The sequence below is a fragment of the Drosophila busckii genome, chromosome X, assembly GCF_011750605.1.
Source record: "Drosophila busckii strain San Diego stock center, stock number 13000-0081.31 chromosome X, ASM1175060v1, whole genome shotgun sequence".
Taxonomy (NCBI): Eukaryota; Metazoa; Arthropoda; class Insecta; order Diptera; family Drosophilidae; genus Drosophila; species Drosophila busckii.
In genome coordinates, this window is record NC_046608.1 from 21,030,697 (window position 1) to 21,050,390 (window position 19,694).

The 19,694-nt window shown below is 42.9% G+C and overlaps 6 protein-coding genes across 7 annotated transcripts; 4 read left to right on the forward strand and 2 right to left on the reverse strand.

Annotated features, from left to right (window-relative positions):
* Positions 1 to 901: 901 nt before the first annotated feature.
* On the reverse strand, positions 902 to 2,861 carry LOC108605080 (pickpocket protein 28). Its single transcript, XM_017994646.2, has 5 exons — positions 2,695 to 2,861; positions 2,435 to 2,635; positions 1,912 to 2,377; positions 1,263 to 1,857; positions 902 to 1,209 (listed from the first exon to the last, which is right to left on the reverse strand). Exons 1-5 carry the CDS (start codon positions 2,859 to 2,861, stop codon positions 902 to 904), a joined length of 1,737 nt encoding a protein of 578 aa, XP_017850135.1.
* Positions 2,862 to 3,755: 894 nt separating this feature from the next.
* Positions 3,756 to 5,621, reverse strand: LOC108607063. The gene is made up of 2 exons (XM_017997677.2): positions 5,046 to 5,621; positions 3,756 to 4,984 (listed from the first exon to the last, which is right to left on the reverse strand). Exons 1-2 carry the CDS (start codon positions 5,429 to 5,431, stop codon positions 3,871 to 3,873), a joined length of 1,500 nt encoding a protein of 499 aa, XP_017853166.1. The 5' UTR covers positions 5,432 to 5,621; the 3' UTR covers positions 3,756 to 3,870.
* Positions 5,622 to 5,732: 111 nt separating this feature from the next.
* LOC108607064 (dual specificity mitogen-activated protein kinase kinase dSOR1) lies at positions 5,733 to 8,113 on the forward strand. 2 transcript variants are annotated; one of them, XM_017997680.2, is made up of 4 exons: positions 5,733 to 6,108; positions 6,379 to 7,009; positions 7,168 to 7,497; positions 7,558 to 8,113. In XM_017997680.2, exons 1-4 carry the CDS (start codon positions 5,999 to 6,001, stop codon positions 7,669 to 7,671), a joined length of 1,185 nt encoding a protein of 394 aa, XP_017853169.1. In that variant the 5' UTR covers positions 5,733 to 5,998; the 3' UTR covers positions 7,672 to 8,113. The 2 variants fall into 2 exon arrangements, with proteins under 2 accessions (XP_017853169.1, XP_017853168.1); XM_017997679.2 differs by having other exon boundaries at positions 5,734 to 6,108; positions 6,370 to 7,009; positions 7,558 to 8,111.
* A 281-nt stretch (positions 8,114 to 8,394) lies between these two features.
* On the forward strand, positions 8,395 to 9,159 carry LOC108605081 (conserved regulator of innate immunity protein 3). The gene has a single exon (XM_017994647.1). It carries the CDS (start codon positions 8,395 to 8,397, stop codon positions 9,157 to 9,159), a length of 765 nt encoding a protein of 254 aa, XP_017850136.1.
* Positions 9,160 to 9,654: 495 nt separating this feature from the next.
* Positions 9,655 to 14,650, forward strand: LOC108606944 (kelch-like protein 5). The gene is made up of 6 exons (XM_017997499.1): positions 9,655 to 10,515; positions 11,881 to 12,924; positions 12,978 to 13,185; positions 13,255 to 13,377; positions 13,440 to 13,676; positions 14,491 to 14,650. Exons 1-6 carry the CDS (start codon positions 10,241 to 10,243, stop codon positions 14,578 to 14,580), a joined length of 1,977 nt encoding a protein of 658 aa, XP_017852988.1. The 5' UTR covers positions 9,655 to 10,240; the 3' UTR covers positions 14,581 to 14,650.
* A 473-nt stretch (positions 14,651 to 15,123) lies between these two features.
* On the forward strand, positions 15,124 to 17,113 carry LOC108605637 (synembryn). Its single transcript, XM_017995420.2, has 2 exons — positions 15,124 to 15,240; positions 15,301 to 17,113. Exons 1-2 carry the CDS (start codon positions 15,160 to 15,162, stop codon positions 16,801 to 16,803), a joined length of 1,584 nt encoding a protein of 527 aa, XP_017850909.1. The 5' UTR covers positions 15,124 to 15,159; the 3' UTR covers positions 16,804 to 17,113.
* The last annotated feature ends 2,581 nt before the right edge of the window (positions 17,114 to 19,694 follow it).

A 19,694-nucleotide genomic window follows, 5' to 3' on the forward strand; every position in this document is an offset into this window, starting at 1 on the left:
AAGGTCTGACTGAAATTCCACATGTTGCGCATGAATCAGCAGCGCCAATGAAAATATAAAGCAAAGCGAACATAAACTACATAAAACAGAAAGTGTTAAAGGCCAAGAGAGCAAGAGAGAGAGCGAGAGAGCTGCAGCTGGAGCGAGCTAGTTGCCAGGCCAATTGTTTGTTTATACAGCATCATGCCCCACTCCTGACGCTGGCAACAACCTGTGCCTGTTGCCTGGAATTGGGCGCGAGCTGATTGTTGCCAGCTGCCAACAAGTCAGAGGCATCAAGTAGCTCACTCCACAACTTGCTATGTGTGTGTGTGTGTGTGTGTGTGTGTGTGTGTGAGCTACATAGTTGAAACAATACTTGACATTGTGCGGGGCGTGGGGCGTGGCTGACATCTGACACTACAGGCAACACTCAGAGCTGCCTGCTGGTGACATCAGTGCCACATTTTTAGCCACTGCCAGCTTATCACAAATTTGGCCAATGAAATCAGCAAAAAGCTAAAAGGCAAACGAAAACAATTTCTAAACATTAATTTGCAATTGACACATATAACCAAAAGCAAGCAAATTGAAACAAAGTTTGCCCGCATATATTTTTATTATATTTGTTATTAGTGAAACTGGCAGAGGAATGAAGCAGAAAGCTTTAATATATTTTACAGCAATTATTTTAATTGATATTTTAGTCGCGTGTCGTTGAGCGATTAGCGCCATTTGATACCCCAAAAATAATCGCGCACTTCCGCTTAGCGCCCAACTCACCCACAACATGGCCACATAGTGAGAGTTTCTATGCTTGGAATGCGTGCAATGCTCTCAGCCAACTTGACTTGGTTTATTTATTCAGCTTGTGCCCACTGCAGTGCATAAAGCGTGTTGAGCAACAACATCCAGTCACATCCTATTCCATATAGGGATAGACAAGCGGATCGCTGCCATTGCTAATACGCAGCGTTCGCCAGAGCGTTGGCTTTGGCTTTGCCAATTGACTGTAGGGTGGCGGCTGCAGCTGACGCTTGCGTCGACGCTGACGCTGACGCAGCGGCTGACGCACTGGCGTTAGCCAAAGCAGCGCTGCCTGCCGCTGTTTACGGCGTAAACGCAGCGTGCGTGAAGCGCAATACGGGCGCACTGTGACGTAGTAAACAATTTCAATTACCGAGAATATGCTAAAGCCCATAAAGAGTCCCAAGAGGCCGCCAGTGTTCGCTTGAATCATTAATAATTAATATTGTTATACTTAACTTTCCAGGCGGACTTACACAAGAACTCGGTGAAGCCAAACATTTCGGATTTGGTAGTGCTGCGAAAATTGTTGGTCAAGTAGTAAAAATGCAGAATGGAAAGTTCGCTATTCTCGCCCGTGCTGCTGTTGAACAAATGTTCGGGCAATTCTTCGCTGCTCTGATAGCTGGGACCTGTGATAATCTGTGACGTGGTCAAGGTGGACTTGAAGGTGAGCTCAAAGCAGCCGGGCCAGCAGTTTTCGCATGAAAGATTCGTCTTGGAGGATTCAATTTCGGTTTGCACGCGATTCGTGCAGTTGTTGTCGTTGGGTCCACACACACGCGCCGCCGGATCTATGCGGGGCAAGTAGTAGAGCACGCAGTTGCAATCGCGCAGCAGCAGCTTCGCCTCGCACTCCAGCTCGCAGTTCTTGCGCGAATAGGTGCGATAGTAGACCAAGTCGTTCTCATCGGAGAACAGACAGCGGCGCACCGATTTCTTTATGGAGCGTATGCTGGGCGTGGCATCCTCATAGACAGCCTCGATGGGTATGCGCGCCTCACGTCCAGCGGTAACCACAAAGCCATAGTTGCTCACCTTGGGCAGCTCCGCAGGATTATGCACAAGCACCTGGACAGGTTACTCAGCTTAATCATATATATATATGTAACTTAGCTTGCTCACCTTAAAGCCATTGCCCATGGACTTGGTGCAGTAGTATTCCGTTGTGGATGCATTCAGCACCACTGTCAATCCCATGCGACTGCCAGTGCCGCCCGAAGTGCGCGGATAATAAAACTCCGGCAGCTGCTTGGCATAGCCGCGCTCCGGCGTCCAATCAATGGCCTCATAAATCGAATGCTCCTGCACAGGCTCCAGCCGCACATCGTCCGTGTAATTGCGAAACACAAACATCGGATCCAGCGCATTGAAAGTGCAGCATAGACCATCATCGGTCAGTATGGAGTTGAACACCAGCGAGCAAATCTCCTTGCGTGCGCCAAAGCTGCAGTAGAGCAACATCTCATCGCAGGGCTGCGCCACCTCCACCAGCAGAGCCTTGAAATATGTCCAGGTGCCCACATAGGTGATGGTCTGATCATCGCCCTGACTGCACAGACTCATGAGCAGGCTGTAGTTGCTGCTGGAGCTGCAAGCACAGAGGTCAAATTAATGCTGCAGTGCAGCGCTGCGCGTCGCTACGCACCGTGAAATGCGCTGCACGCGACTCTTGAGCGCCTGATTCAGATTGCAAATGGTTATGGCCGGAAAGGGCATATTGCTGGTCAGCAGCTGCTTGGCGCTGGTCGATATGATAATGGGCGAGGCGCTCCATTTGATGTATATGTTGGATATAAAGAAGCCAGAGAGTATGACGACCAGCACAAAGGAAATGCCAAAGAAGACGCTGCAGCGGGAATAATTGGGGGGTAAGTCATACACTCATTTTAGAAATTAGTTATGTACCGCTCTGGTATGGTAATGCGCTCCTCCGCTATATACTTGAGCCCATGCAGCGAGCTATTCTGTAGATAATACTTGATGCTCTTTTTGGCTGCTTCGCGCCCGCAGAGCGTTTGCTCCTCATCGCTGGAGTAGTCTTGTCGCTTGTCGTTGCGCTGTTGCATGTCCATTACTTGCAACTGAGTGTGGCAAGTCCGTGCACTTGCCACATTTATAGCGCGCGTTTGAAATCAAAATGTGTGCAGCTCATCAATGAATTGAATGCATATTGACTTGAGGTAAACTTTGGGCCAAATTGAATTGCATGCGTGTGTTGCAAAGAGCACGTCAAGTGTCGCTTAGCAAAGTGGGCATGGGCGTGGCATTATTTGCCAATTGCAGCGCCGCAGCCGCTGCTTGTCCACAATTCCAAACGTAAACCACCTTCTTCGCATCCGCATAAACTCTATAAAAATAGCTGTGGGGGCATAAAATACAGTTGAACCAGCGCGTGTAAACAAAAACCAAAGCAAATTCACACACACACACACAGAAAGAGAGACACATACATAACTTAAACAATAACTATAGCAATCATCAGAAAAATGAGCGCAAGGCTTTCTTTAAATTTTTTCAGCTGCAGCTACAGACTCAGTTACTATATACATATATGTATATGATATATATAGAAATGTGTATATACAACTAGAGCTAAGTAGCTTTAATATATATAAAGATGCATTTGAACAGCCCTGTAGTAACTTACTGCTACTTACTAGTGCTAAAGTAATGCAAATAGTAGTAGTAGTAGTAAATAGTAGCAGCATAACAACAATTAAGTAGTATTTGACATTTTGCTCTCAACTATTTATTTCCGATATATTTTTATATTCGGTAGTTAGCTCTTTGCTCATAGCTCAGCCTACAGGGATCATATCCAAATGCAGAGATTTCAAAGAAAGAGTAAAGTGTGCGTCCAATTGACTGCACTACACGCGCGACTTCCACAATAACATTTCAAGAGCAACAATTGTATTTGTTTTACGCTCTAGTATTAAATCTAAACACAATATTTAGAATTCCAGCTTAGTGGAAAATTCAACGGAAATTTAATTTCATGCTATACACATATTCAACTACTACTTCATAAACACTTCAATATATATCTTAGGGCTGGTTTTAAATAATACACAGTACACGCTAATTATTGTTAAATTGGAAGAATTCCACATTGAGATCAAGTATGGCCGCATCGGGTGTCTCCTTCATGTTCAACGCTTCAACGGCATTGTCACTAGCGTGATCATAGTGCGGCGGCAAGTCCGGCACTGCCACAGGCGGTTGCATCAGATCGCCAACATTGCGCAGCAGACTTTCCTCGGAGGGTGGCAGCAATTTGCCGCCAGCAGAGAGATTCAAGCGCTGCGCCGCTTCATCCGTTAGCGTATCATCCATGGACATGCTGAGTCCCGGATAATCGACCAGATTGCGTGTGCTGGGCAGAGCATGGGAATGCATCAGCTGCAGTTGCAACTCCGGTTCCGGTGTTGGTGCCTGCGCTGACTCCATGGCCGACATATCCAAGGCATATTGACCCTCGGGTATGCCCAGTACGCGTGCAATACGCGAATTGACGAAATGCATGCCAGAGGTGTTGCGTATGAGGCGCTGACTGCGCAGCTGCAACTGCTGCACAAAATCATTGAGTTCGTGCAGAAAGAGATCGGCGCGCTGCTCCTCGTTGAGATGACTATGACGCTGCAATTGTGTTGTCAGCAGTCCAAACAACGTGGACTGATGTGTCTGCTGCTGCTGCTGCTGCTGCTGGACACTAGGCATATGCTCAGGAAACTTAACAAAATGCTGCTGCAAACGGCGACCCAGAAAGATTTTCTGACAACCAGGACAAATGGCATTCGGCGGCACAGCGCGTGGCATGCGCGGCGCCTCAATCACAGGCTCAATCTCAGCCTCAGTCACTGCAGTCGCATTGCTGATTGCTGCACGATAATCTTTATCCTGCAGCTCGGACACAAGTTGTGCAACAGGTTGGCAGGCAGCAGTAGGATCTGGCTGCAAAGCACATACTAGACGCCCAGAGCGTGTTCTAAATGTTGTGCTCGATCGCTTTGGCAGCGGTGATGCAGCATAAGGTGATGCACGTCTGCGCGTCGTCCTCACTGCTTTGGCTTTTGTTGGCACACTCTGCTGCTCACCCATGCCCATGCCCATGCCCATTCCGATGGGATCCATGCAGCGATAAATAGTCTTTTGATGCGTCAGAGCATTTGTGCGCACCACTTCATTGCGTTTACTGCAAGCGAAAGAAAATGAAAATATTGCTGTCAAAGCCTATGTGCTATACCAACGCTTACCGGTCTATAACTATATGATCATCCTTTGCCAATTTATACAGATTGTAAGCCAATTTAGCAAGTGAATCGCAGTCCTTGTTGGCCACATTCACTAGCTCTGTGGAAGTTGCATCTCCCTCTAGCACATAGCACTCCGGTAACTCCGGCACGCATTGTAGCTGATAGCTAATTGATGTATGATTATAGTCACCGCTATTGCTGTTTCCATTATTGCTATGGTTGTTGTCATCGTTCTGATGCTGTTGCTCTGCTGCTGCGGCCTGCAGCTGCATAACGGCGCTGTCTAACTGTTCATCGGGTAGATCAAGTGCAAAACCCAAGAGCGCATCCTTATGAAAATTGCAATTGCTGTTGTTGCTGGTGTCAGACACCAGCAGAGTCTTCATGTTGACAATTGTAGCTATCAGCGCAAAATTTGTTATTTAGTTTTTAGCAAATTGTGTTGCAAACAAAAACACATCGCATATGAAATATGTCATTCACAACGAGCGATAACGATAACGATATTGCGCTGCCCACTCTAATGCTTATGTCGATGCATACAATTAATCACTTTCAATTCAAACTATCAATTGATTTAAACAAATTCATAATGTATGTGCAAAAAATTAACCAAACAACAAAAGCCGCCTGCCGAATTCTGCCTATCGATTGCAATTTTTTTTTTATTGCGCGCTACACACTGTCATCTATTTGCTGGCTGTATAAAAATAACAAATCTAGTAATTAAATTAGGCATAAATGTTTTTTGTGGCCCAAACTACACTTGCTGCGTAAATGAACGTGTTACAATAACACAACTAGTTCCTAATCGCTTAAAATTGTGAAGAAATTCAACCACTTGCTGCTGTCAATCAAAGAGGAAATCGCACTGCCCCCACCCTCGCTACCAGCGCAACCGCTTGAAGAGCGCTGAAGACATTTTTTTTTGTTGGTCTTTGGTTTAGGCCAAAATGTCGAAGAACAAGCTGAATCTGGTGCTGCCGCCGGTGAATACGGATGCGACGGCTGCAGCGGCACAGGTGGCACCAACGCCGCCCTTCAAAACACCATCGGGCACAGAGTAAATATTGCCATTTTTTTCAAAATACAAATCTCGAGTTTTTTGTTGTTTTGTTGTGTTTGCACCTGCAACGCCCACGCATGGCAAAGTGACGCACGCAGAGTGTATATGTGTATGTACTGTATACATATACATGTGTGTGCCTGTGTATGTGTAGGCGTTTGCCGGTACTTCACCGACCCTACCCTCACCGACCCCCCCACCCATAATTATTGCTTTTAGTTTTGTACTGCAAAAATTCATTAAAAAGTTAAATTAAAGCACACATAGTTTGCTGGGCAAGCCCAAGACGAGCATCGATGCATTAACGGAGACACTAGAGGGTCTGGACATGGACGATACAGAACGTAAACGCATTAAGGTGTTTCTCAGCCAAAAAGAGAAAATCGGTGAGCTCTCCGAGGAGGATCTGGAAAAGCTGGGCGAACTGGGCTCTGGCAATGGTGGTGTAGTAATGAAAGTGCGTCACACGCTTACACATCTTATCATGGCGCGCAAGCTCATCCATTTGGAGGTCAAACCGGCTATCAAAAAGCAAATCTTGCGGGAATTAAAAGTGTTGCACGAATGCAATTTTCCACATATTGTGGGCTTCTATGGCGCCTTCTATAGTGACGGTGAGATCAGTATTTGCATGGAGTATATGGATGGCGGCTCGCTGGATCTCATACTGAAACGCGCCGGCCGCATACCGGAGTCCATACTGGGCCGCATTACACTGGCGGTGCTCAAGGGCTTGAGTTATCTGCGGGACAAGCACGCCATCATACATCGTGATGTCAAACCAAGCAACATACTCGTCAATAGCAGCGGCGAGATAAAGATCTGTGATTTTGGTGTTTCCGGTCAGCTAATTGACTCTATGGCGAACTCCTTTGTGGGCACGCGCAGCTACATGTCGGTCTGTCTAATAAATTTATGCCTTAAGTGGAGAAGATACATGTGTATGATGCATAATATTTAACCAAAAACATAGTCAGAAAACAAGTGTACATGTATCTTCTGCTACATTAAGCTCAAGGATGTGGTTCATGATATAAACTTGTATCTACTTTTTAGCCGGAACGGTTGCAGGGCACACATTACTCCGTGCAATCGGATATATGGTCCTTGGGTTTATCGCTGGTGGAAATGGCCATTGGCATGTATCCGATACCGCCACCAGATACGGCCACTCTGGAAACGATATTTGCAGATAACTCTAATGAGGACGGTCAACCGACAGTGCTGGAGCCACGGGTGATGGCCATATTTGAGCTGCTGGATTATATAGTTAATGAGCCGCCACCGAAGCTAGAACATAAAATATTTAGCAACGAGTTCAAGGACTTTGTGGACATTTGCCTAAAGAAGCAGCCCGATGAGCGCGCTGATCTCAAAACCTTGCTGGTAACCACAGGATACTTAAAAACTAATAGCTACAGTATACAGAGATTTTGTATATTTCAGAGCCACAGTTGGATTCGCAAGGCTGAAGTGGAGGATGTGGACATATCGGGCTGGGTGTGCAAGACAATGGATTTGCCACCTTCGACGCCTAAACGCAATACCTCGCCGAATTAGAGCGCATTCCTCTTTATTCAACATATATTTGTTCCAATTTATTCAGAACGCTCTTATAAAAGCAATTCAAACACCAATGCCTAGAAACAAAAAGTTAAAGTTAAACACGCACAGGCGCACAACGCATTGACGCACATACAAACGTGTTTGTATGGACGTTGTATAAGTATAAGTGTGCCTTCTTACATCAATCAACCTCTACATAGTTACCATAGCGCTCCCTGCCCGCCTCCGCACCAAGGAGCCTTCAAGTAATCGAATTCTAAAGCAAATATAGTACATACATATAATATATAAATCAAATGCCAAACAGTTTGTAAAACTCGTCAATTCTTGAAAACACTTTTATGAGACGTCTGCGTATTAAAATTAACTTGGCTTTTAATTGTGTTTAAGTACCTTGGGCCAGTAAATACTTTTTATTTCTCTCTATTTAAACGTGAGATTTCCAGTACCTTGTACACTTGTCCATTGCACATTGTATTATCTTGAAACTTGTCTTCTGACAGTTTAGAAAAAACTAATCTGAAATATTGTTGTAAGCTCGTACCTTTTTTTTTTTATAATTGTATCTACTATTTAGTCTACGAGCAAGTAAGCTTGGCATTTAAATTCAATGTATTTCCAGTTTGTAAATTAAGCTCATTCGTTGAACGTTTTGCATTGAGTCAATACAAAATTTACTTTTCAACGAATTTAAGTTCTAAAAAGAAAAAAATTGTAATGTCGCAGCTGCTTAAGCTTAGTAAGCTCGCGCCACGCTTTTGCCGTTTGATGCACAAGACGCGTCTATTATCGCTTAGCGCATTGCAGCTCCAGAATCTTAAGGATGAACCGACGCCGCAACGAGTTGAAGTCTTGTCTGTTCCGGAAAACTTAAGCCAAACGCAACGCAACTTATTGGAATTTGTTACCGCCGAGATTATTGAGGAGCGTCGTGTGCAGCTGCAGCTCGAACAGCCATATGTCATTGATGGCTTTACCGGCCATTTCTCCGGGTCAAAGGTGGAGCTAGTGCGTGAAACACCACAAGAGCGCATTAATATTTTCTTTAATGTGAGCAAAAGTGTGCCACGTCGATGCGATGAGTCCGGTGACCTGAGTCCAGTGCGCAGCGTGCCCAAATTTGAGGTGTTAATTCGCCGCAATGATTTGCTGCTCTCCATATTCTGTGTCTATAAGCCAGCCGCCTTTGGTGAAACGGATGGAGAAGGGGATGCTGACGACGTTGTCTTTGAGATACAGGACTTATCGCTCTATAAGAATGGCTGGAATGATAGCTGCTTTACCATTGATGCCTCTTTGATTGATGATAACTTGCAGAGCATGTTATTGCATGTGCTGGAGGAGAAGGGTATTACCCAGGAGTTTGCCAGAAGACTCTCTGATATGGCCACAGCGCATGAGCATGCCTTGTATATAGAATTCTTAGAGAATTTATCGAAGTTCACCGTGGGCTTGCCACCGCCTCTCAAAGCGGACAATTAATGGTGTATAACAATAATTAGCTGTAACTGTCGCAAGTAAATTTTAAAATTGAGCGCGAGCTCTAAATATCGATAGCAGCTCAAATATCAAAACGATAACAATTTGACAGTACTGTTGGATAGCAGTGTGTTTATTAACAGTAAGCTGTAACTATGCAAAAAATAAGGGCGCATTTTACAACCCATAAGATAATATAGCAGTTAAAAAGTTAAATGAAGATGTTCCTTGTTAAATATTAAGTAGCTGTGTAGCTTGGAAGATTATGAAATTGTTGCAGCCCTCAGCAACAAGAGTCAAGCTTTGAATGCCATTTGCTGCAACAGCAATACCAGTTAACAGCAGCAGTAACTGCATCCCTGTCAAAATGAAAACAACTGTAGAAGAGTATAGCAACTGCTGTTGTTATTAGTGCAATATTGTTATTAAGAAAACTAAGTTGAGTGCTATTGGCAATAGTGTAAGCGCGAGTATGTTTGTATGTATATAATTGTGTTTTGTGCTTATTATGCGCAGTCACAAAACAGAAAATCGGTTACAATACGCAATTATGCATGTGCAGCTGTGTAAGTGTGCAAGCGTGTGTGCGTGTGAATGTGTGTTTCCTGTGTTGTAGTGAAAAAGAAGGCTGCGCAGTCGGCAGTACCATTGACAGCAGAGACAAAGCAACGAACGCAGTAAAAGTTCTTTGTCTGCAGGAAACGAAACAGCAGCAGCAGCAGTAGCGGCAGCAAGCTGCACTCTTCCCATCCATCCGTTAAACAGCTGCAAATTTGCAATAGTTGGAGTTACGCACACATCAATATTTGTATCTGTGTGTGTGTGTGTGTGTGTGTGCATAAGTGTGTGTTCGTGTGCGAGAAATGCAAGTGCAACGAAACAAAGCAACAGATTACCACAAGCCATAACAACAACAAAGCCCAAACAGTCAGTAAAATCGAGCGCTTTAATGCAGACGTGCTTGCGCCCGAAGAGAGAACGAAAGAACGGAACAAAGCTTGAGCAACAAAACCTATAATTAACATGTACTGCCAATGAACAATTCCTTTATTTTTTTTTCGAGTGCAAGTGAAAAGTTTTAAAAATGTCTTCGGTGAATGTCAATCAGAATCAGCAAAAAGAGAGCCCTAGTCGCGACTCTACAGCTTCGACTTCGGGCCACATCTCCATGCTGGCAGAGAATACGTTGGAGTCGCTGTCACGAGATTATTCCCTGGTCAGCTTAAACTCGGCTGGCAGTCAGGATGAATTCTTTCGCTGTCGTGATCATGCCGACAGCGTACTCAAACGCATGCAACTCTATGTGGACAGTCAGCAGCTGTGTGATGTGGTGCTCATTGCAGCCATCGATGGTAAACGGTATGTTGAACAACATTCCAACATTCAAATACACTTTGATTAGAGTCGCACAAACTCAGAAGTTAATTAAGCATTATTAAATGATCAATAACTTATATGTACATACATACATATATAGAACTATAGTTTATAATAATGAAAACAAGGAAACGTGACTGCTCTTTGCAAATGTTCACTAGTCCACTTAAGTCTTTTCCCTTGACCCAGCACTTGCCAAAAGTTATAGGCGTAGGGTCAGCTTCGCTTTAATTGGGAACATGGCCAAAAATAAACCGAACTGGACCCACTTGGTTTTTTCCGCGATACCCATTGCTCATTCGCAAATTTATCATCCGGCATATGGCAACTTGACCTTCACTTCAGCTCTCGAGTCTGTTCAGTTCACTCGCTAGCCTCCATTGTTTCTCACTGTGCGTCTTTTTCTCTCTCTCTCTCTCTTTCTCTCTCTGTCGCAATTGGCAGCGCAGCACTAAGAACAATAGCTACGCGCTCTGCAGAAACGCAATTTCAGCAGCCAACAGTAAACGCAAAGCGCGTCGTTGTCCACTAATTGCTTTCTTCGTTTTCTTATTTTTCTGTAAGCAGCGAAAGAAGAGAATTTTTAAAACCCCTTGATTTTCTCCCCAGTTAGTCTTCAAGCAAGCCTGATTTACCGAAACAAGCGAGAAAACAAAGCCTTCTCTTTTCTTTCCATGCCAAAATATCGATTTGGGGTCACAGCAATAACATTTTCACAAAAATATTTAAAAAAAAAAATAGTAATAAATAACATGAAGTTGTTGCTAAAAATTTGTTTATATATTAGGAGAAATTTTTATAAATGTCGGAGTAGAATAGGCTTCAATTTCTGGTGACTTTGAGTTACTTTTCTAATTAACACCTATAATTATCTTTGATGCTTTTTATTATGAATAATATATTTACATATATGTACATAAACGTCAATTAACTTGACAAACGAAATAACAGCACAAATAAGCTCTTATACAAATTATACGTTTTAAATAATTATATAGGTTTGTATCTCCAAAAATATATATGTGTGTATATATATACATATATAATATTTGCTTTGTTATTCAGCTTGTCAAGTTAATGTGATGTTAGTATAAAGTTGAGCATACAAATCTAAATAAGGTTGTTTTTTATCTATCATTTGAATGGCAAAAATGATAACATTCATCGATTGTCGATTTAGTATTTTTGTTTGTCAGCTGAGCAGCACAGTCGATAGCTTGTAACGGATTTCTTTTGGGAACAGTTTGTAAATATGCATAATGTAAATTGTTTATTGATAAACAAATCAAAAAGCGCATACAAAATATTTATGAATACAATTTAATGTACTATTTTCTTTGTTTGCAGTGTGCCCGCACATCGCTTGGTGCTATCCGCATCGAGTGCTTACTTCTCAGCTATGTTCACTGGATCGCTGCGCGAAACGAAAGAACATGAAGTGACGCTGGGCGATGTGAATGGTGATGCACTACAGCTGCTGGTGCAATATTGTTATACTGGCTTCATAGAGCTGCGCGAGGATACGGTGGAGACGCTGCTGGCCACCGCCTGTTTGTTGCAATTGAATTCTGTGGTCACGGCTTGTTGCAATTTTCTCGCACGCCAACTGCATCCATCAAACTGCCTGGGATTTGCGTTCTTTGCAGAGCAACAGAGCTGCACGACATTGTTACGGCTGGCGCAAGCATACACGTGTCAGTATTTTATGCAGGTGTGCCAGAACCAGGAGTTCTTTCAACTGAATTCTGATCAGCTGAGCAAGTTGCTGAGCAGCGATGATCTCAATGTGCCATCCGAACAAGATGTCTTTCACAGTCTAATGACCTGGGTGCGTCATGATGCTCCCGCACGGGAGCAGCATATACCTGAGCTGCTAGCGCTGGTGCGCTTGCCCTTGCTGCAGCCTGCCTTCATTATGGATCATGTGGAGACTGTATCCAGTGCTGCCGAGTGCCAACAGCTTGTGATGGAGGCCTTCAAGTGGCATCTTATGCCAGAGCGGCGGTCACGCATTGCCACTGAACGCACCACGCCACGCAAATCGACAGTTGGGCGACTGCTCGCTGTGGGCGGCATGGATGCACACAAGGGCGCCATCTGCATTGAAATCTATTGTCCGCGCTTGGACAAATGGACGCCCTGGAAGCATATGACTGGAAGGCGTCTACAATTCGGCGCCGCTGTGATGGAGGACAAGCTTATCCTTGTAGGCGGACGCGATGGACTTAAGACGCTTAACACTGTAGAAAGCTTGGACTTGAATACTATGGCCTGGGCGCCACTTAATCCTATGGCTACGCCACGTCATGGCCTGGGCGTTGCTGTACTTGAGGGACCGCTCTACGCTGTGGGCGGTCATGATGGATGGAGCTATCTCAACACGGTGGAGCGGTAAGCGTTTATTAGCATATTTAAAAAACTTTCATCTATTGCTTTATTAACAGTTGGGATCCAGTTGCGCGTACCTGGAGCTATGTGGCACCCATGTCTTCCATGCGTTCCACTGCTGGCGTTGCTGTCCTGAGTGGTCGCCTGTACGCTGTGGGCGGGCGTGATGGTTCTGTTTGTCATCGCTCTATCGAGTGCTACGACCCTCATACCAACAAATGGACACTGCTGGCGCCAATGAATCGTAGACGTGGTGGCGTGGGCGTAAGTTCAATTCAATTGTCCGCGCTGTTAGGATTTTACTGTATTGTACATGTTTCTCAATTTCTGCAGGTCACTGTGGCAAATGGTTTTCTTTATGCCTTGGGTGGACATGATTGTCCAGCCAGCAATCCGATGGTTTGTCGCACTGAAACTGTAGAACGCTACGATCCAGCTACAGATACCTGGACTATGGTAAGATCGCTCAGTTAAGAAAAGACTTCCAGTTAATAACGATTACCGCTTACTATTTTTAGATTTGTTCCCTTGCCTTGGGCCGCGATGCTATTGGATGTGCACTGTTGGGCGATCGTCTGATTGTTGTGGGCGGCTATGATGGCAATCATGCTCTGAAGAATGTGGAGGAATATGATCCGGTGCGCAATGGTTGGAATGAGCTGGCGCCAATGTCATTGCCACGTGCTGGCGCCTGTGTTGTTGCCATACCGAATGTTATACCGCCAGCGGCCCCACAGCCGCCGGCCAACGCTACAGTTTAGTTACACTTCAATTAATTGTTGTTGCTGTTGTTTGTAGTTTGTTATATGAGAACACACATTGCTGCTGCTGCTGCTGCTGCTGCTGCTACTATTCCTACTACCTTTTTGTGTACGCATTCTGCTACTACTACTGTATGTTTCCCAGTGAGAAGAGTAACAGCGTACGCTATGCTGAGAAGAGTAACAGCGTACGCTATGCTGTTGCTCTTTCTATTCCCGCTAAAGTGTTCCCAGTGTGCACAGCGCAAGCGTAAGAATATTTGCATGCTGCGAGGCTTTCCAAACACATTCCTTCTTATTTTTTTTAAACAAACAATATGTTGATATTATGTTTAAATCTCATTTAATGTATGTATCATACATATGTATGTCTATAATGCCTGATTTGTGTGCTTCATATAAAAATGCATTTATCGTTCACATTACATGTGTGAACATGTCTCTGCATGCTCAACCAGGTGACCAGTGATTGTACTTTGTATGCTAATTAAGACTGCTTTCATTCCTAACTATTTATATTAATTTTTGTTTCGGTTTTTAAGACATGTTCATGCATTTGAAGCGCATAATAATCAATAGTGTAATCAACTATTTTATGTAACTGTGCAAAATATGCACTTAAATCATTTCCATTAATATGTATGTATGCACATACATATGTATATATATATATATATATTTGTGTTCTATATGTATAATGTTTACATTGCATTTATTTCTAATTGTTTTTATTATTGTTTCTTTCTTTTTTTCCGTGCTTTCTCCTTTTTTATTTTGTGTACTTGTATTTTACGTGTACTCTTTGTAGAAAAAGAAGAAGTGGAAGCCAGTTAGATTGGATCCAATCTGCTATAGGCGTCGTAGATCCGTCGAATTTGTCGACTACTTTGCTATGTAATTTGCAAAATTTCGAAAAACAAACTATTAAATTTAAGCATAAACAAATCAAAACCAAGTGTAACTTTGAAATATTATTTTCAACTCTACAAGCATACATACAAATATTTATATTTTTACACAAACAAAAAAATGCTATTGTATACACTAAATATTTATTTTTTGTAATAAACTATATTCATACATATATTCGACTTACGCGCTACGTTTGGCAAAAGTGCAACGGATTAAATGTAAAATTGTAACGAGTCTTGTCTTGGTAACGAGTAAGTTAAGTATCATTTGTATATGTATGTATGTACATAACTGTGTGATTGCATTTATACATATATGTATGTATATACGCAGTATGTTAAGAGCAAACAGTGTGTTATCGATAACGTGTTAGCTTAGCAGCTACAAGTATTTTACAGTATCTTGTCGCATGGTCACTCTAGTTTTGTTTTTGGTTTGGTATTATTTAGCACATGTTTAGTATTGACATTGAATTAATATATACAATTAAATTAAAAAAAAAAAACCAAACATAATCCAATTAAGAAACAAACGCACTAAGCGCTGGCGGGCAGTGGACATCAACATGGAAGCGGAGCAGCTAAAACGCCTGGAACGCAAAGAAAGCGCACACATAGCTGAAATTTTAGATGAATTTAATAAAAAGGTATGTAAAAGGGATGGGGGCGCAAACAATTACTAAACAATTAATTAATGTTAACCGCAGAATGCAGAGCTGCTGGTATTCGATAGCTTCCATACTGACAACCAATGGCATGAGCTGTGGCTGGCCATATTTGGTATACTGGAGGATAAGGAACTGGAAAAAGTGCATGCGTTATGTCTAAATACAGTTCGAATTTTGACGCGGGATGAATTTAGTTTGCAGACACATTACATTGAACAGGAGCTGGGAACGCTGCTACAACTGGCACGCCTAGATGCGCAGGCAGATGTGGAGTTACTTCGTCAGCTCAGCGCGCAGCAGGCAGAAATTATAGCTGAGGCCTTAAAGTGTTTATGTAATTTGGTTTATCAAAGCGCAGATTGTCGCAAGCAGTGTTTGCGACAACATGGCCTCGATGCGCTAGTGCAGCGGCTGAGTTTGGCCAGCAGCATGCGCTATCCTACAACGCTGGAGTACTATGATATGAAGCTATTGTTTCTACTCACAGCATTGGAGACCACAGCACGCGTGCGTTTGCAGAATGAGTTGAGTGGCCTAACCTACATGACTAACTGGCTGGATGAAAAGCTTAGTGAGCCCGGACTGCTGCAGAGCAAGGAACAGCAACAACTGTTGTGTGAGCTGCTAAAGGTGTTGTTTACGCTGACCAGCACCACGGATAAAAGTCCCAATGAGCAGGAGCTGCAGTGCTTGCAATTGACGCGCGTGCTTCGTGAACTGTTACTTCACTTTGGTGACCAGCCCTCATCGCGTGGCGTGCTAACGCATGCCATTAATCTGCTGACGAACATAAACAGCAGTTGCCTGGTGGAGCTGCTGATAAAGTGCAATCCAGTTGATGCCAGCGATGACGTCAACTGTTTTGAGCAGCGCAATGTGCGTTGCCTACAGTTGTTGCTGGACTATTTGCGTCAAGGACTCGCGCAGCAGCAGCTGGAAGCAAGTTCGCCGGAGCTGCTCTCGCCCGTGCTCACTGTGCTGGTTAAGTGTGCGCGCAGCAATCGCATTATGCGACATTATCTACGTAAGCAGATACTGCCGCCTCTCAAGGATGTGAGTCAGCGTCCGGAGCTGGGCACGGAGCTGCGTAATCATCTTTGCCGCTTTCTTACGTTGCCTGCCATGATACTGCGTGATCTTGCCGCCGAACTGATCTTTGTGCTGTGCAAGGAGAATGTAGCACGCATGATTAAGTATACAGGCTATGGCAATGCTGCCGGACTCTTTGCCAAGCGTGGTCTGCTAGACTGTCGGCGTGTGGAAAACACGGATTACTCTTCGGATAGCGAGAATAGCGATACGGAGGAATACAAACAACAGCAGGCTTGTGTTAATCCTGTGCTTGGCTGTGTGGAGCAGCCTAAGCGTAATCCTTTAGAGGGAATGTCTGAGGAGCAGCAGGAGTATGAAGCCTTACAGCTGGTCAAGCTCTTGGAACAACTGCGTCAGGATGGCGTTGTCCAGCCTGCATTAATCGATAAGGATGGGAAGCCGCAGCCCTTAGAGCATATACTGCAGCTGCAGGAGCAGCGTAAATCCTAAAAACTACAACGTACGATATATTCGTTAAAAACTGCTAATACAATCGTTTGGGGTCTTCCACACAGAGAAAAAAGTACGGAAAACATTCAAATGCATTCACACATTTATCGATAGACAAATTGTATTTAGTATTTCTCTTTAGTATTTTTAAATGAGAGTGAGAGAGAGCGCAGCAAGCACGCAAACAAGCTTGTCATTATTTAATATTTAAGCAGCAAGCTCAACCAAAAATCAAATCTTAAAACTATTTATGTGTGTAAACAAAAACATTTTCCATTCTCCTATATAGAGCTTTATTGTGTTCAATTTGAGAAACATTAATTGCAATTAACATTATGTATATATATAATGATATATATATATACATATATATATACTTATGTATATAATTGTATATGTAACTGTAATTATATTTGTAGTTGTTGCAACTAATCTACATTTATGCTTAATAAATCAAAAACTTCTCAGTGAACTTTAAAACTATGCATTTTTATTTTAGTTTTATAAGAACTAGCAGCAAATTTATTTATAAGTATAAATTAAATCAATTGTTAATAAATAATATATTTATCTGCAAACAAAAAACAAGTGACTTATTATTGGCGGGGAAATAGGACAAATTTCATAGTTTTTTAGCTCCTGCTCCTCCGTTATCCTTCCGATCCAAAAAGGACCTACATTTTCGAGCTCCTGGGCATCGAATCTATCGATCTGCATACCAGAATATACAGGATTGCACAAAAAAATTTCTTGAAAAAATTTACTGGGGGTTGGTCGCAAAATGTGGCCCAAAAACACAAAATGTCCTTTTTCTCGGAAACTGTAAAAATTACAAGGATGTCCTTTGGTGTCCAAGTAGTGCTCCTTGAGAGCTTTCAGAATATTCCATTCAAAGGATAAAAGTCCTTACAGGAGCGAGAAAAACAGCTTTTTTCGTATACAGAAAAACGTCTATATCTCCCGTATCCTTGCCAGGATCAGGACGAAATTGATGCCAAACGATTTCTTTTTAAAAGGACTATCAGCTGGGTGAAGGACATCCGGATCGTCCTTGTAGTTTCCAGAAGGAAACACGGATTTTGTGTTCTTGGGCACTTTGCTCGCGCCCTGTGGCGAAAATTTTCTAAGTTGATGGGTAATTAGATGACCCCATTCTTTTTTGATGCAGTTCGATAGAGTCTCGTCCTGTGAGTCCCGGGAACCAAAAATTTTTGAAATGCGGCAGGATACCGCCGAGATATGGCCACTCTTCTCTAGAGGATTGCCAGTGCTTGGCAGCCCTTGGCGGTATGCAACACTTTTAGCAAAACACTTGCAATACAAAAAAGTGTTGCATACTTTCAAGATGAAATATTAGCGGAGACAACAACCAGACCCTGTACAATAACATTGCATCCAACGAAAAGATCCGTTGCATACCCCAAAGGGCTGCAAAGCACTGGCAATCCTCTAGAGAAAATGGCCATATCTCGGCCGTATCCTGCCGCATTTCAAAAATTTTTGGTTCCCGGGACTCACAGGACGAGACTCTATCGAACTGCATCAAAAAAGAATGGGGTCATCTAATTACCCATCAACTTAGAAAATTTTCGCCACAGGGCGCGAGCAAAGTGGCCAAAAGAACACAAAATCCGTGTTTCCTTCGAAACTACAAGGACGATCCGGATGTCCTTCACCCAGCTGATAGTCCTTTTAAAAAGGAATCGTTTGACATCAATTTTGTCCTGATCCTGGCAAGGATACGGGAGATATAGACGTTTTTCTGTATACGGAAAATGCTAATTTTCTCCGCCCCTGTAAGGACTTTTATCCTTTGAATGGAATATTCTGAAAGCTCTCAAGGAGCACTACTTGGACACCAAAGGACATCCTTGTAGTCCTTACAGTTTCCGAGAAAAAGGACATTTTGTGTTTTTGGGCCACATTTTGCGACCAACCCCCTGTAAATTTTTTCAAGAAATTTTTTTCTGCAATCCTGGATATCCTGGTATGCAGATCGATAGATTCGATGCCCAGAAGCTCGAAAATGTAGGTCCTTTTTGGATCGGAAGGATAACGGAGGAGCAGGAGATAAAAAACGAACAATTTGCATGGAAAATTTCCATACGAAATGTAAACAAAAAAAAGACTTAAGCAACGAACTTGCTCAAAATATATTTGTGCAATCCAGCATATTCTGGTATGCAATTCGATAGATTTGATAGCCAGGATTTCAAAAATGCATGTCCTTTTTGTATCGGAAGGATAACGGAGGAGCAGGAGCTAAAAAACGACGCCCAACCACAAGAAGCAACATTTGATTTGTATAAAGAAATAGATTTATTTAAAACATATTGTGCTTCGCAAAGGCTTATTAAATGTAGACAGGAGCATTCTGTAGATCCTTTAAGCGGGTGCCGGCGTCTCGGGGGCCTGTTCCTAGAAGCAGAGAAGCACCATAACCAAAAAACCAGAACCAGAATGTTGAGCCAATTGCATTTGCTGATGGTGGTGCCGTTGATGGTTGCCAGAGTGCTACAGCAGGCGCGCTACTTGGGGGCGGTATGAGCGAGCGGGAGGAGAGGAGAAGAATATATGTGCAGAATACAAAAGCAAACCTAAAAACTTAAAATTAAATAAGTGTGTGGAGTTTTTTTTTTGTAATTTAATTTAATTTACATTAAAAAATAGAATTTGTAATTAATGAAATATATAATAAATAATTCAACAAAATGTTCAGATGTTTGGCTGTTGTATTGAATCCTTGAAGTGAATTATTCATTTTTGTTTTTCTACTGTTTCTGATAAAGCTGATAGTTGTTGTTGTTGCTGTTGTTGTTTTGCTTTGGAGACATACACATATATATATTTATATATTTCGTATATAGGTAGTTATAGACTTTTGGTGTTTT